General features: G+C 34.9%; 3 protein-coding genes across 3 annotated transcripts; 1 reads left to right on the top strand and 2 right to left on the bottom strand.

Annotated features, from left to right (window-relative positions):
* The first annotated feature begins 1,747 nt into the window (after positions 1-1,747).
* On the top strand, positions 1,748-2,747 carry LOC133201322 (uncharacterized). The gene is made up of 2 exons (XM_061337125.1): positions 1,748-1,880; positions 2,149-2,747. The coding sequence occupies exons 1-2, from the start codon at positions 1,760-1,762 to the stop codon at positions 2,745-2,747; spliced, it is 720 nt and encodes a 239-aa protein (XP_061193109.1). The 5' UTR covers positions 1,748-1,759.
* Positions 2,748-6,729: 3,982 nt separating this feature from the next.
* Positions 6,730-7,248, bottom strand: LOC133178118 (ATP-dependent RNA helicase A-like). Its single transcript, XM_061312876.1, has one exon. The coding sequence runs from the start codon at positions 7,246-7,248 to the stop codon at positions 6,733-6,735; it is 516 nt and encodes a 171-aa protein (XP_061168860.1). The 3' UTR covers positions 6,730-6,732.
* A 2,326-nt stretch (positions 7,249-9,574) lies between these two features.
* On the bottom strand, positions 9,575-11,444 carry LOC133201305 (uncharacterized). Its single transcript, XM_061337104.1, has 2 exons — positions 9,814-11,444; positions 9,575-9,679 (listed from the first exon to the last, which is right to left on the bottom strand). The coding sequence occupies exon 1, from the start codon at positions 11,442-11,444 to the stop codon at positions 9,858-9,860; it is 1,587 nt and encodes a 528-aa protein (XP_061193088.1). The 3' UTR covers positions 9,575-9,679; positions 9,814-9,857.
* Between the last annotated feature and the right edge of the window lie 5,727 nt (positions 11,445-17,171).

The following is a 17,171-nucleotide window of genomic DNA, read 5'->3' as shown; positions in this document are numbered from 1 at the left end:
ACTGTTCCTCTTTGATCCGCCCCTGGAACATAGTTGCCAACACTGGTAACAAAGTCGCCAGTAGGCTATACAAGACCAAGATGGAGGAAATGGAGAAAACTCAGTTGTTGGAAATCCAAACTTCCAAACTTTGTCAATGAAAATTTATGATTCTGTGTTGTTGATTCCGAGAAAAAAAAAACTCGTAGACTTAAACTCGATCTTAAACATAGCCAACCTAATTTTATTGATGTTGAAATATGACTGGAATCCCCCCCCCCCCCCCCCCCAAAAAGGATAGTAAAAACACAGATATCGAACCTGTTGATTTGTTACAGCTAGTAGTTCGTAGATCAACGCGACCAATCGCATATCGGCATAATTAAAATGTAAATCATAACTAAAAGCAAGTTCAGCGTGCGACGGTACGCGCTGTTCGACACTGCGAGCTCTTAAAGCAACGCTTGGGCGAAGAGAAAATTCGGACTTCGCAGATTGATCAAAATAATTTTCACCACAGTACCTCGAGACCCAAAATGCAAACAGAATTCATCTCCCTGCTGACTACGTTCTTACGGTAACAACAAAATTTCACAAAATAATAAACTCGCATTGATTTAACATTTATTTAATGGATATTGCAGATAAAAAAAAAAAGACGATTAAAAGTTCTTCTAAAATTTGCACTTTTCAGTCTCTGGTATGGTAATGCAACTAAAATACGACATCATTTAGACGTTCCAAATGTCTTGATCGTACGATTTGAAGAGGCGGATCTAAGTTAAAAGTGAAAAGGTATATTCTAGAGAGTCCGTATAGGGTCATATACATGTAGTTCATAACGCACCACCGAGCATCGACTAAAGGGTCGATGGCACCATAATGCGTTGGCGCGATGATGATGAAGCGATGGCACGATAACGATGATGCGACAGTGCGATGACGATGATTTGATGGTGCAACAATGCGGTGAAGATGGTGCGATAGCACGATGGAGCGATAGTGAATATCGCTTCATCGTCATCGTGCCATTATGCCAATGTCATCGCACCATGGTGTCATCGCTATCACACCATTGCTTCATCGTCATCGCACCTTCGCTTCATCGTCATTGCATTATCGCGTCATGGCAACATTGACGGACCCAAACCTCGATGGTGCGATAGTAAGCTACATGGCCATATCCTGATTCCATAATATCCAGTAATGCACAACTTATCGCGCTCGCCCCAACGGTCAACATATTATCAGAATGAATCCTTAAAATTATTTTTAAATTTTTTCTTATCCCCTGAACAAATTTGTCATTCATTATAAAACCCTTGATCTTGTGTTTGAAAATGTAGAGCAAAATTATAGTTCTATAATTTAGCGTCCTTGACCGATGGACACCAGTGATATAAAAGTTGGACACACGGTGAACCGAACAAAATCTAAGAGTTATTTTCGAAGAAGGTGAGTTTAGAAACTTTACTTTATTTCTAAGAATTTAGACATTTCAGAATATGTTACAATTCTTCAAAAATTGTATTGATATGATATGAGAAAAATTAGCGAATAACATTTTTTTTAAATAGATACAATGTAAGAGTGTCCAATTTACCTGGTTAAGCGTTTTGCATTCCAATTAAATATACAAGCTTACATTAATCATTTATTTTGAGTATTTGTCCTTGTTGTCAAAAATTATACATATGAATGAAAATCCATAATTTTTATCCATTCATACTGAGGGTATACATACATTTGAATACCAGTATATCATTTTTTTCAGACAACCATGAAGGCCCTGATAATTCTAGCTGTGATTGCTCTATCTAGCGGACATAGAATTCACTACCGGAACAACTGCTACAAAGAAGTCTGGGTAGGAATTCTAGGCAGCACCATTCCAGATCAAGGTGAGAAATATTCGAGTCATAGGCGTCGGAATCGGGGGTGGGGTGGGGGTGGAGGGTGGGGGTTAGCCCCCCAATTTTTTTTGTAAAGATAGACACAATATAGGCATTGAAAATTGGGGCTTAGTCCCCAAACTTATTTTTTGGTTTAGCCCCCCACTTCCAATTACCCCCCTCCCCTTTCAATTTGCTTCCAACGCCTATGCGAGTTGTATAATGTGGATTATCCGGGAGTCTTGATGAGTAAACCTGATCAATTTATTGTCTACAGGGGGATTTAAGCTTTCCCATGGACAAAGTCACAGTGTTTATCTCCCACCTCACTGGTCCGGAAGGATGTGGGGACGAACAGGATGTGGCGGATCTCACTGTGAGACTGGAGATTGTGGTGGAGGACGACTTCATTGTAGTGGAGCTGGTGGAATCCCTCCTGTTACTCTCGCCGAAATCACGTTTGACGGTGCCGGAAACCAAGACTTTTACGACATCAGTTTGGTTGACGGTTTCAATATTCCTTTGAGCATGCGCCCAAAAGCTGGAACTACAGAGGGGGGATCAGGATCATATTATTGCCGTTCTGCTGGTTGCTATTCGGATGTTAATGCTGTTTGTCCCAGCGGTATGAGGATTTACGGTACTGGCGGAGTTGTGGCCTGCAAGAGCGCCTGTCTCGCATTCGGAAGACCAGAGTACTGCTGCAGCGGCGCTCACAACACGCCGCAAACGTGTCCAAATTTCCATTATGCTGAAATCTTTAAGAGAGCCTGTCCTCAAGCCTACAGCTACGCCTATGATGACAATAAGAGCACATTCACCTGTAGGGGCGCCGGAGGAAGACAGTCCGAATACGACGTGGTATTCTGCGGTTAAACTGCATGTACACGTACAGTTTTTACCAAAACACAGTGTATAATTACGGCATCGTCATTTTGATTTTTTTTGTACTGTGGTATCAATATACATCTACATGTGTAATGAATTCTTACTTCAAAAATTATGCAACCAACTTTCTGAATACATGTAGTTATAGATATATTACAGAAATGCATGGACTTGGAATATTGAAATACAATGTATTAATTTTATTATTATTCAATATTTTTAATTTATCTTTTTACGATTTAAACAGCGTAAATACGTAATGTCGATAAAGATTGTAGTTAACTTGAATTAGATTTAAATAATTGATTTGATTAGAAGAATATACACATAATCATTATTTAATAATGTCAAAGTTTAAGGACCGGGCAACTACAGAAGTATTCTTGAACATTACATGATAAAGATTAAGTGATACTTTGATTGACCATTGTCCAGCTAGTAGATAGGGCAGAATGACCATAACACGTTATCTATCACGATTCTCTTCATGCGCAGATCTAAAGGGGGTTGGTTGGTTAGGGGTCCGGACTCCCAACCCCGAACCCCCGAAATTTGCAGAGTTATTATATTTATATAATACTGAAGCAAATAAAAATTGACTTTGAACTCCCTCCCCTCCCCCAGAAAGTGGAACCACCAATACCACCACTACCAAAAAATCCTGGATCCGCGCCTGTTTTTAACTCACCTGAGCTGATCACCAATTGTCCGTCTATAAACTTGTCATATTTTCAACTTCTTCTCAAGAACCGCTTGGTCAATTTTAACCAAACCTGGTGCAAAACATCCTTGGGTAAAGGGGAGTTTAAATTGTTAAAACGAAGGGTCAAGCCCCATTACAAGAGGAGATAATCAAGACAAGACAAAAATAGGGTGGGGTTATTAAAAAAAATCTTCTTCTCAAGAACCACTGGGCCAGAAAAGCTGAAACTTATGTGAAAGCATCCTGAGGCAGTATAGATTCTAAATTGTTCAAATCATGACTCCCGGGGGTAGGGCGGGGCCACGATAGGGAATCCAATTTTTACATTGAAATATATAGGAAAAATCTTTAAAAATCTTCTCCTCGAGAACCACTGGACCAGAAAAGCTGGAAGCATTCTGGGGTAGTATAGATTCTAAATTGTTCAAATCATGGCCTCGGGGGGTAGGGCGGTGCCACAATGGGGAATCAATTTTTCACATTAAAATATATAGGAAAAATCTTCTTTTTAAAAACCACTGGGCCAGAAAAGCTGAAATTTTTATATATGTGGAAGCATCCTGGAATAGTTTAGATTCTAAATTGTTCAAATCATGACCCGCTGGGGTAGGGTGGGGCCACAATAGGGAATCCAAATCTTCTTCTCAAGAACTACTGGGCGAGAAAAGCTGAAACTTACATGAAGGATCCTGGAGTAGTGTAGATTCTAAATTGTTCAAATCATGACCCCCGGGGGTAGGGCGGGGCAACAATAGGTATTACAAGGGGAAAATCTGGTGAAGAACAGCAAGGCCAAAGTTACTTAGGTGAGCGTTGTGGCCCATGGGCCTCTTGTTGTTTAAATATATTACATACATTGAAGAAACAAGATTGTAGCATGATTATCAGTCAATAGAGTGTAAGGGGTATTTTTTTGAGGCTGCTAAATATTATGCTAAAGCTGATCAATTTTATACTATTTTCATTGATCCCTTTATAAGAGGGATAACTCTAACTTGGATTTAGTTAAAACTTTTGCCATGGATGCAAAGTATGCTGAAATCGTTTGCAATTTAATTATAGAATAGATTTTGTCGGTAAATCATTAACAATAAAACAAAAATGTATCTCAGTGAACAGAGGGATGGGGTACCTTAAACAACTTTATGTATAAGCAGAGACCTGTAATATGATGTAAATTTTAATTTACTATCTGATTTGGTATAATAAATACAGAACTGGTCAAGCTTAAGACGACCGACGGGAAGCGCATGTGTCAGTTATACATGTACGTACTGGAATATATGCAGCAGTTTCATAATTTTAAGGAATTTGTTGATTTATCAAATTTTACACAATAAAACATGTCTACGAAGCGGAACTACCGGTAACAGGTCTTGTAGAATAGGCTTTCTCCTCTAAAATCTTTTTCCCCGGAAAATAGGATCTAGAGTAGGATTTCCCCCACGGAAATATGATTCTAGAGTAGGATTTCCATACGGAAATTCCACATCAAAATTCAATTTCCCGGGGGAAATCATACACTGTGTAATAATTATAGAGCGCAATTTCCCCCAGAGCCAATTTTCCTCTATAAAATATGGCTGTACGAGGGAGAAGCGGGCGACATATTGTTTCAAGTGTTCCTTCTTCAAAATGACATCCAGTTCCATTGAAACATACTAAGTATAGAAATTAAATTTTAAATCTCATTTTTCTCAGTAACCATGCAACCAATTTTTTTAAGCATAAAAATCTTAAGTTACTCTTTTCATTTGGTCAAACTGGTTTCTAGAAAAAAAATTCGGTACAATGCAATCGGTTCGACAAATTTTAACTGTATCCATAGAAACAAAAAGGTATTTTTATTTTAAATGGATTTTTTTCTCCAATAAATTATTATTGTCTTACAAACTTCTGGTGTTTAAATATTGCCTAAAACTAAAAATTTGAAATTTTGCAAAATTTTAAAGAGTATTACATAGCTGGGTGTGTCTATGGTTTTGGCTTTTTTCCCTTTGAAGAACTACTCGATTCAAATACTCACAAAATGTCTAGTAGAACCAATCAATAACATAAATTTTAGAATTTTCATACTTTCTTTGTAAAAAGGATGTCTTTCATATAAACTTTTTGCCACGATATTGTCGATATGATTTAAGCATTAATAAAAGAGCGGGAAATCCTACTCTGAGAAAGATGGCTCGTGTGAGATTTCCCCTCGGGGGGAAATCCTACTTTATAGTACAGATTCCGGGGGGAAAGCTGGCTATGGAGGAAATTCTACTCCAGAACGGCTACAACATTAAGGACTGAAGAAATTGAGTTGGGCAATTAGGAAGCACAAACCACTTACAAAATAAAAACACAGGAAAAAATAAACGAAATAAAATAAAATAAAATATAGAACTCAGTAACAAATACATTTTTACTTTACAAAGAGTAGCTTTTTGGTGAAACTTTGGACTTATTATATTGAGGTCCAAGCCTAGCGTATGTGTGTATGAATCTAAGGAATATGTATTAAACATACTTTCAAGAATTTAAATTAAAGTTGGGATAAATTGGTGTTAATCATAAAACTGTAACATATTTTCATAAAAAGACATGCATTATTTTACGTAATGTCATACAATTGCAATTCAGTGCAATGTGGATTTTTTTTTTGGACCAATCTTTTTCAACTAAATTTACTGCAAGGGACGCTGCTAATGAATAACATTATGATATTGTTGCTTTTATGTACGTTTTTCCGCATCAATAAAATTTTGACAAATTAATGTAAGACCGAACTCCATTCTAAGCAAATTGATTCAGCATTACATATTAATCTATTTTCATTTGGGGGGGGGGGGGTCATGGGTTTTAAAGCTGCCAGTTTAAGATAGTTACAATGTACATGCAGGTCTAGTGAGAAAAGTATAAAGTAATAATTTTAAGAAATCAGCGCATACAGAAATTATTAGTAACCATCGCATAAATTTGTCAAATAATAAAACCATAACGCATTTTTATTGATTGTTAATTTGTAATTGCGTTCTAAAAAGATATCTAGTTTTGTGAATAAATAAAATATCAACAATAAAAACTATTATTGATTGCTGATTTTTTTTTAGTTAATTGAAGGTTATCATGGAAATATATTTATGATCCATTTATGATATGTACACGTTTACAGGTAACCTATACAAAAATCCACTCGAAGTTTTTCAAAAAATTTATTTTGTATAATTGACAAACTGATGAAAATGGCTGAAGGTATTTGTAATCTAGACGTAGTACACCGATTGTCTAATAACGTGGTCTTCTTCGCCTTCGTTGAGATGACGGACGGGAGGATCGTTGATTAAAACCACCGGGACCGGAAGTGAAGCTCGAGCGTCGGTTACCTCCGCCGCCCCACTGAGATCCGCCAAGGAAATCTTGCTGACCAAAACCTGAATCAAATCCGCCATTATCCCAGGACGAAAATGACGAGGGGGAAAACCCGCTGCCTTGCGCACCCAAACTTCCAAATCTGTCGGAGTGAATTCCATCAAATGTGGAAATTCCTAACTCTGAGTTATCAATTCCGAGACTGTTTGCGGAAAGACCTGATCCTAATGCCGGAGCTCCAATGAAATCAGCTTGAAAACCGCCCACATCTCCGATCTGGTTTCCGAAGTCAAAACCGTTGTTGAAATCTGTATGGAATTCTCGTCCACCGGAATTGAAGTCTCCACCGAAGAAATCATTGCCACCTAATCTGCCGAGTCTCTGGCCGTAGGATAGAGCCAGGAAAAACAGAGCTATGATGACTCTTAGCATCTGTGTAATTAAGTAATCAATTCATCAAAATTGAATTTTACAATTGCAGTATCTGAAGAAATTAAATAAAGATTTGAATAATAAAATTAAGATAGTATTATTATATGATATTTATATTTCAGATTATATTCCTTTAATAAAGGGAATGAAAGGGGTCCTAAATTATTATAAATTATTCTCTCTTTTTTTTTGTTTTGTTTTAAAAGCAACCAAAAAAAAAAAAAAAAAAAAAAAAAAAATTAAATACATGTGTAAATTTTGTTCGTCGCTATATTAAAGAAAACTTTTAAAAATGAAAACGAATTAACAAATAAACTTACCTTGGCAGTGAACTAGGCAGAAGTCAGCCGATTTATGAAAGAAAGTCTCTATAAAGGTTTTATACCTTTAACAACTACTAACAGCAAGATGCACTTCGCTCATCTGTTAACGAGGCAAACTGATTGATGACAAGTCCGAGTAAACACTTACATGGGCTTCCATAAAACGCCCATTTTCCTACTGTTGACCTCCTAGTAAAAAAATCTGCATAATTCTATTTCTGAAGTAATTATCATAAACTATACTCATATAAATAATAAACAATGATGAATTGACTCGCCGACAAAGAGTTACATCGTGTTTGGATGTTAATATTGTCGTAAAATAGAGTAAAGGAAATAAGTTTTTTTTCTGCATTGAACACGTGTTTGAATAATGTTCCTTATCAATATTGATGTAAAATATAGGCAGGTATGTTATATATTTATGGGTCGATTTTAATTAATATTGTATTTTAATTTGTACATGTATATTACAGAGCTTCTTACGAACAAATGACCTAAGGAGAAATCTGATAAATGTATATCAATTAAAAGCTTATACAGTCCAAAGATATATATTCTTGAGAGTTTTTTTAGTCATGAATATTTTATTTTTATGCATATTCAAATTTTCATGTTCATTTATTATTTAAAAGGCCAATAAAATAGCAATTCGGTTAGATAAAGAAAAAAAAAAAGAATTCTGTACAGGTATAGGTATTACGTTTGCCGAGTGTTATGTAAAATTATGTGACATAAAATATCTAAAATAGGTTATATATTTAAGAAACTTTCTGGTGGATTTTTATTAGAATTTTCATTTGCAGATATTATTCGCTCTTTATCTTAAAACTATTCTAAATACGAAGAAAATAATCAGAGATAGGAAAACGCTTCCTCCATATTGTAAAATTTTCAATTTACCGTGCAATAGATACAAAATTTACAATAAATTACCATATTATATATATATATTTTACATATTGCAATCCGTTGAATACAAATTAAAGTTATCATATGACTCTGCTGTTTGATTATGTCTCAACAGAAAAATTATATAGATCAATATAATAATGATTATAAAACGTCAAACCACTTTTGTTTTTATCTCTGACACAGTGTCAACACATTGTAAATTAATAATTTAGCATGAAAGTTGTGTATAATCATAGCAAGAAAAAAAAAATGGCCGTAGGTAACTAGATCAATGAACTCATAGATTGAGCCAACTATTGATTCTTATAATTACTTTGATCATGTTATACCCATTCTTGGATGTTTTATTTGTGAATTAATAATCAAATTGGAGATGAATTTCATTACTTACTGGAATACAATGTTATTGTAATTTGTAGTATTCGGTAAAATGTTTAGCTACAGAAATATTATGTACATCTAAATATTATAAAATTCTGCAATTTGATGACAAATATACTGCATGATCTTGCATTCTTAAGAAAACTATGTACATTTATCACCAAAACTTATGATATTTTCTATTCTCATCAGTGCAAATATCTCTGCTTCTCCATCTTGATGTAAATATTTGTATACTATATTAAGGTACCTTTTGTACCATTTGTTTTATTTTATTTTATTTTTTATTTTGAGGAAGAACACAGGTACTTGTGAACAGGACCCCCCCCCCCCCCCCGAAATTCAACCCCGGGGCTTGTTGGACATTTTTTCACAAATTATATTTATTGCACTTATTCATCATGTGTACCATAGGAAATAAATCGTGAAAACCCCAAAATAATCGTTCCACACAAAAATACCCTACAATACATTATGTCTCTTATATAATATATGATGAGGCATTTTTTGTGTGGAACGATTATTTTGGGGTTTCCTATGTTTCTAATGTTAATCAAGTCAAACTTAAATTGAATTTTCTAAAAATGCATTATTTCGATTATTTAATATGTACGAACATGTCAGTTTACAACATTATAACTACAGAGTTTTGCCATGTCTTCTTTTCTTTGACAGATACCTCGTTATATAGATGATGACAAAGAAAATTCAGAGTCATGTCATTTATTTCTAAACAAAAATCACACAAAGGAAAAGTCGTGATCAGTGGACCATCTCAACGCCAGGACAGGAAGCTGTTAGCGCTAGTCAATCTATAAATAGAGATATATATGTCAATCAAAAAGTAAAGATCAAATACCATTAGTAAATATATAGTACTTTAAAGGACTCTTTTATTTAATCTTCAAAGTTACCAAAATTGACCCAAAACCGGAGCACAACTCACCAAAAATGGAGTAAGAGGCATCCAGTTGATAGAGTCAGGTGAGTTTAATACCCAGACCTCCTGCGGGAGGGGCGGCGTGGGCGTTGTCGCCGGGTGTTCCTGCGCCTGGTGATGGAGGGTTGGTTAGCGTAATACTCGTCTTGGTTTACGGGGGGATCGGTGACGACAGGCCTCCTGTATACCGGACGGCGGGTGGGTTCCGGATAGTCGTACTTTCTGGGGTACTTGGAACTGTAGTCGTACTTTTTCTGGTAACGTCTCCTGTACTTGCCATTGTCGTATGACTTTTTGGAGGGGTACTTTTTGTCGTAGGAGCCTTTCTGGTATTTACTTGGCATAACCTGGTCGTACTTAGGCTGATAGGTGTCCATGGATTTATAATTGTCGGCCATTTTGTCAAATTTAGCAGGTAAGATATTCATGACTTTGTCGACGATCGGATAATTTTCGTTCTTATCATACCTGTTTGGGTACACATCCACCTTTTCGTAAGCCTTTGTTGGATAAGGATCGTAGACTTTGTCATACTTAGCCGGATACTGGTCCATCTTCTTGTCAATTTTGGCTGGGTAAGTATCTATACCCTTCTCAAACTTAGCCGGGTAAATATCTGGGACTTTTTCATACTTTTGATACTTTTCGATTTTCCCTGGATATTTGTCCAAGGTGTTGTCGTATTTTGGTTGGTACTTATCAACAGGATACTTATCCACTGGATATTTGTCTACCGGGTATTTATCCACTGGAAACTTGTCTGCTGGATACTTATCCACTGGATATTTATCTACTGGATACTTGTCCACTGGATATTTATCTACTGGATACTTGTCCACTGGATATTTATCTACTGGATACTTGTCCACTGGATATTTATCAACTGGATACTTGTCGACCGGATATTTATCAACTGGATACTTGTCGACCGGATATTTATCTACTGGATACTTATCCATCGGATATTTATCAACTGGATACTTGTCGACCGGATATTTATCTACTGGATACTTATCCATCGGATATTTATCAACTGGATATTTGTCCACTGGGTACTTCTCTTGAATCTTATTGTATGATTTATCAGGGAAGACATCCATTTTCTTGTCAAACTTACCAGGATACATGTCTACCTTTTTATCAATTTGTCCAGGAAAGACGTCCATTTTCCTGTCCATTTTTGGCTGGTAGTTTTGGATATTTTTCTTCATCTGATCCATGGGTCTTCTAGGTTGGAAGTTAGGGTCAACAATAATAGTTTGGCTCTCGTCATTATCAAAAGCCCTGGTTTCAATGATACCAACACCCCTCTGGACGGTTCCAAAATCTGTCTGAACATCGAAAGGTTGACCGACAACGTCGAGGCCTTGGATCTGCGCAACTCCGCGACCAGTGTCGAATCCTGAAGGCATTCCACTGTCGAATCCAACGACAGCTACTGTATCAAATGTGTTCGGAGCATTAGAAAAACCACTGCCACCTCCAGCAGCGAAGGGCATGTCAGTGGCCATGCTCCCACTAAAGCTGTTACCGGTGACCTGAAACGTATCGGCACAGTTTGGGTCCCGAGGATCGCATGGTTGCTGCTGACAAAGAGTTGAGGATAGGAACAAAAGGGAAACCACTATCGACAACATCTGGAGATAAAAAAAAATAAATTAAGCTGAATATAAAGTGATTCCTATAGAAGAGGATTACAAATTAATCACTAAATATCCCATAGCATTAAGCCGATTAATATTCTACATTAAAAATCAATTTATATCATAAATTTATGTTTAAAAAATTGACATAAAAATTAACAGTCTTTAAAATTATAATTAAGAACTTTTCCGGTTATTAATATATGAATTCTCACCTCTCTTCAGCTTGGTGAACTACTTTGCAATAGATAACATATGAAAATGTGTCTCCTTTTATATAAATTGTAAAACTATAAATATATACAAGAATTCTGATATGTAAATAAAACATATTTCTGTAGAAGCCCAAAGATTACCGCCATTTTTATTATCAATAATTAATAACAAACGTGATCTTTAAGAGCAAAAGACAATTAATTATGCATATAAGCAACCAAAGGTGTTTAACATGAAAAGTTAAGCTGTTAGACTGGAACCCTGGTGACCACCTGTGGCTCATGAAATGTTGCTTATTAATTTTGTGCGTCTAAATAAGGCTCACATGCTAATAAATTTATGAAAAGTATTCCTTCTTAATTATATTTTTTCCTACCAATTGAGAACTCGTTCAGACAGAGAATTGCTAAGCTTTACTGCAGGTGTATATGAGCAATGTACGCCTTTAATGTCTGGACTGATTTGATTCATAGTGTTTTGTCGGCGATATATCGGAGTTCGATAGACTTATCGCAGAAATATGTCCAAAAAATTACCTCGTGTGATTTGCAGGTAATGCGTGTGTCATTCCTTTTTTGAGAACTGATTTAAAAGTTTTTAAGATAATGGTAAATCTTTTGCTACATACAGACAACTGCAAGAAAACAAAATTAAACTACATTTAGATCGATTCTTATAGACAAAAGGGCCTTATTATTTAAAGTGTGTCACACGTAATGCATCTCCAATAAATTGCTAAAACTGCTATTTGGTACATTTTTACATTTGATATTTCCACTATCATGCATGAACTAGATCACCCAAAACTCAGAGGCAATTTGTCAAACAGTATATTATCTATGATACTATCAACTACAATTTTACAAAAATGAAAACAAAATTGTCAATGTATTGAAAAACGAACTACCTTTTTTATTTGCTAGATGAGAATGTAACTGAATTTTCGACGAATGATTATTGCCTTCCCAGTGAAGCAGGTGTATTTAATTCTCTATAAAGGCATTGATAATAGTAAATTGGAATAACTGGATTTTTCATTAAAGATAAAAATCATTCAAGATTGTGCCTACATTTATCTCTACAACATATTAGAGTGACTATTCCCCAATGTGTTGTTTAGAGTTATTATTGTTCAGGCATATACAATTTTGCTTTAACACTACTTATTTTTCAAAAGAAATCTAACTACAATAAAATTTTCAAAAGAAATCTAATTACAATTAAAATGTGCCCATATTTATTATACCTTGCTTATTTTGATAGAAATGCCTTTTATCTTAAGAATTTCATACAGGGATAATAGTGATTTATCCAAGTGAGAGTTATCTCTCTTTTCAGATGGTCAATGTACCTTAAGTATAATCTTTTCCAAAAAAGGTTTTTGTTTGTTGTTTAATGTCCCTCTCGAGAATTTTTCACTCATATGGAGATGTCACCACTTGCAGGTGAGAGCTGCAAATTTTGACCTACGCTCGGCACTTAGGGCCATTGAGCAGTGAAGGATCTTTTTCGTGCCAGCACCTACTGCGACATGGGACCTCGGTTTATACGGTCTCATTCGAAGGACCGGTCTCCACGTCCCACAGTGGGATTCGAACCCGCGACGTAAGGATCAACGCCTTACTCCGCGACTCTAGAGCAGATGCTCTTACCACTGCGCCACGCGGGCAACTTCCAAAAAGGTAACTACTACCCTGTGTGAGACTCAGTGGAAATATGTACGAGAATTAAGAGTGTTTCATATCTGTACATCATAACTTCTTTCAACTGTAGTTAAGGTGAAGCCCTACTCTTTTGAAGTCACATTGTAAACCCAAATTGCTATTGCCTTGCGCAGTTTATACTTCCCCTCGAAATTTTCCAATTGTTTTTAAGATTCCAATGTAATATTCTTCCCAAAATGATTGAAAAAAGACTGCTTTTCAAATATGGGAAAAAAAAAACTGGCTCAGTGTTTGAGAAATGTACAGAGATGCATCTACCTGATAATGAGATTTCGATCTGCATAAAAGTGCTTCATTGTCTTGTTAGGCCAAAGTTTTTGGCAAGATTTGATTTTTGTGAAAAACATAGAAAAATGTATTAATTGATTATTTTAAAAGAGATGTGATTTTCCCCCCAGTGGTCATACCTAGAAATGACATTCTTTCACAAAATGAGTCTTAGTGGAAAATGTCAAATTTCTATAATTTTAAAGCACATATAACTTTTTATATAAATGCAATTACATGTATTTTTTTTTTCTTAATTAAAAAAATGAAGATATTTATATGTTAAATAATATATATTTTCCAAATTCGAATTTTTCTCAGATATTTACCAAAATATTTTAAATTAAAATTTACATGTACATCAATAGCAAAGTGTTTTTGACTTTAGATTTTTAATTTTTTAAAGAAAAAAATTATTTTAATGTAACATTTTTAAAATATTAAAATATTTTTAATATGTAATTATTTTCATTATCCCTTTCCCCCCTTCATTTTCTTTGTTTTATCTATAGCTGAGGACATGTGTATTAATTTGTCTGGGTTTCATTTTGCCAAAGCAGGGTTGGTCTGTACCTCCAACTTTAAGTGGCGCTCCCCCCAAAGCAAGATAAATAGAAATGACAGTTGCTTTCATTGCATTTGTAAATCAAATTGATTCATCGATATGAAAAATCAGTCATAAATGATGACAAAAAAGGAATGAATATTCCACGTGCTGATACCTTGGATCTTTGTCACGTGATGATGCCGATGATTTCTGTAGATTATGCTGCATGTGGTGGTGATGGACAACACAAGAAATAGAAAAGGAAGAAAAGAGTACCGTTGTTTTTCGCAACTGTAGCATATTCAAAATCTTTTTTACTAGTTCTACCAACTTTTCATCACAATTAATATCTGGAAAATTTAACGATTTGCGTTCATATTTTACACACTCCCATATTGGGGAGTACCTATTGTACAATTAAACCCTTTTTATAAAATCATAAATTAATAATTATCTGATGAAAAAATAAAAAATAAAAAATAAAATTGACAAAATGTAGAAGCAAGTAAGACAGTTTAAAGCAAATTCTTAAAATACTTTGTTCATAATTTTTACACATATTATCATTAACAATCATTTTACCGAACTAAATAAAAAAATAAATCTCATTTCAAAGGTGCACTTTCTAACAAACCGCAAATAAATCGGCCTCTCCTGCGGCCGATAATGATAAATTTCTCGTGGCAGTTGCTTAAAATTAGCAAACATCAACCATATGTTTATTTCCATCGCCCATATTCAGAAACTTACAAATACCATCCTTGTTAAATCGCAATGAAGAAGTAAATAAAATATTTTGTTTATGACATCAAGTTATCTATGTACATATATTGATTTCAAAGAAAACTATTTTCCCTTGTCGATTTAGCAGTAAGTATGCTATAATTCCTTATCAGTTGACATTGATATGATAATCAGTTTTAATAGCGTCCTTCCTGTATCTTAGCAAGAAAATTATAGCAAAAGGAGAGTGACGTCAGAACATGTCGGCAGCCATCTTCTTTTGTCTGTTTGCTAGTGTTTGGGGTGTGGCATTGGGCGGGGACAAAGTGTACACTGAACAGTTTGTTTTGACGCTGATGCAGAAGTTAAATCGCTTGGAACAAGAATTCTCTATGTTTAAAGAGGAAACTGCCGCAAAATTTCAAGAATTTCAAACGAAATTGGACCATTCTGACCAAACGGTGAAGGAACTAGGAGATAGACTGCAGTTGGCCAACAAGAAGGTGGACTAACTCACGAGAGACTTGGAGCACTCTGAAGTAGTTTCACAGGGGCTGGCGAAGCAGACCCAGGGTGGCACTGATAAGACGTATTCCCTCCCCTCAGAGGAACTGAAAACGAACAATACAAACCAAAATTATGACAAAGAACAGAAAAATACTTTGCCAGTAGGTTTAAAGGATTCGCAAGGTACGTTGATCACATACCTACATCACAGAAATAGCTGAAATGTTTCAACGTATGTTTACCACAAAAACCGAGAAATACGTATAAATAAATGTATGTTCAACATACAGCGTATCTTTAAAGCTGGTTGTTAAAGGATGGTTAACCTTTACATCCTTTTTATCTCTGTGTTAAACTTGATGTTAAAGTTAATCACCCTTTGAACAACCTGCCCAAGTTGTTCACAAACATGATTTTGGTATACGTTTATATGTCACATATAAATATTTTAGCATATGTTTAAGACATTTGGGCAACCGTATACAATTTAACATACGTTCAACCTATTTTAAAGTGTATCACCAACACAATTAAATAATTCTAAGCATGCTGCTATAAGGTAAACATATGCTTAGCATTCTTTCCGCAAATGTTGCTTGCGATGTATGGAAAACATGTTGCAAATTTGTCTGTGCAAGTATTTGAAGATCTATTATAATTATTTATGAAAATAATTATTGCTAATAGCTGAATGATTGCTGTCATTGCTAGCTGCTAACTGACAAATGGTAATTGTTCAATGTATGTCGCTAGTTGCTCTTTGCTGATAGCTAATTGCTGCTTATGAAAAACTAATTGTAAATTGTTTGCTGTTTCTCAAATGTTATAGGCGAAAAAAGTTTTTTTCTTTGTCAACTACTATTACCAACTACTAATTTAGAGATATTAAAATGAAAAAAATATTTGCAAAGAAGGCACCAAGAAGTACAACAGCTACATATAGTCCAGTGCGATTCAAACCAAATCACTTTTGTGAATGATTAAAAAAATTTGATGACAAAAATGGATTTGAAGATTTAGAAGCAGCAAATGTCTAAGAATTAAAAAATGCATTCAGATTGAAGTTAAGTTTTCGAAATTACTTTCATTACATTCCATTTGGTAGTTAGAAATGAGCTATTAAGCATTATTTATAAATTGACACAGAATATTAAGCTAAAGTAACAAATGTATGGGAAGCGGAAAAGGTAGAAAAGACATTAATGCAAAATGAACAATTAGTTTTAAAAAAATACTGAAATACAAAATAAAAAGCTTAAAATAAATTCAACAGGTTCAATTGCAAAATCAACAGACTCCGTTGAAAAACGAACGATCACCGATGGTCATTAACGATGTCTGTTTATTTTCGTAATCGAGTTTGTTGATTTTATTTTAAGCTGTTTTTATCGTATTTCAGTATTTTTCACAAAATAAATACAAGTTTTTAACGTCTTTATTACTATTTCGCCACCCATACAAATGTTTAATGGCAATTGGTATGAACCTTTTGGCTTTTTATGTAAAACTTTGAGAATAAGACGCTTAAGAGACAATAAAGGTATTCACTAAATGACATTGGGCAAAAGTTTATCGTTTCAATATTACTGAGTAAAAATACAGTAAATTTTGTTTCAAACTTCCAGATCGTTTCCAAAGACTTTTAATTCCGGCGACACAACTTCCTTCGAATTCCATTGCTTTTTATGCGCACGCAGCTGGTCATCAAAATGGGCTTGGCGCGGGACAGACTATTAA

This window comes from Saccostrea echinata, unplaced genomic scaffold, assembly GCF_033153115.1.
Source record: "Saccostrea echinata isolate AGI-Se365-2 ecotype Australia unplaced genomic scaffold, CSIRO_AGI_Sech_v1 ptg000002l, whole genome shotgun sequence".
NCBI classification, from domain to species: Eukaryota; Metazoa; Mollusca; class Bivalvia; order Ostreida; family Ostreidae; genus Saccostrea; species Saccostrea echinata.
The sequence above is the reverse complement of the archived record's forward strand: the minus strand, read 5'-3'. Positions and strand labels throughout refer to the sequence as shown.

What these genes read in the sequence shown, in the direction of transcription:
- LOC133201322 (XM_061337125.1), top strand. Translation starts at nt 1,760, where the DNA reads ATGAAGGCCCTGATAATTCTAGCTGTGATTGCTCTATCTAGCGGACAT. An exon ending in CAGCACCATTCCAGATCAAG is followed by an intron (nt 1,881 to 2,148) that starts GTGAGAAATATT and finishes TATTGTCTACAG; the next exon opens with GGGGATTTAAGCTTTCCCAT.
- LOC133201305 (XM_061337104.1), bottom strand. Translation starts at nt 11,444, where the DNA reads ATGTTGTCGATAGTGGTTTCCCTTTTGTTCCTATCCTCAACTCTTTGT.
- LOC133178118 (XM_061312876.1), bottom strand. Translation starts at nt 7,248, where the DNA reads ATGCTAAGAGTCATCATAGCTCTGTTTTTCCTGGCTCTATCCTACGGC.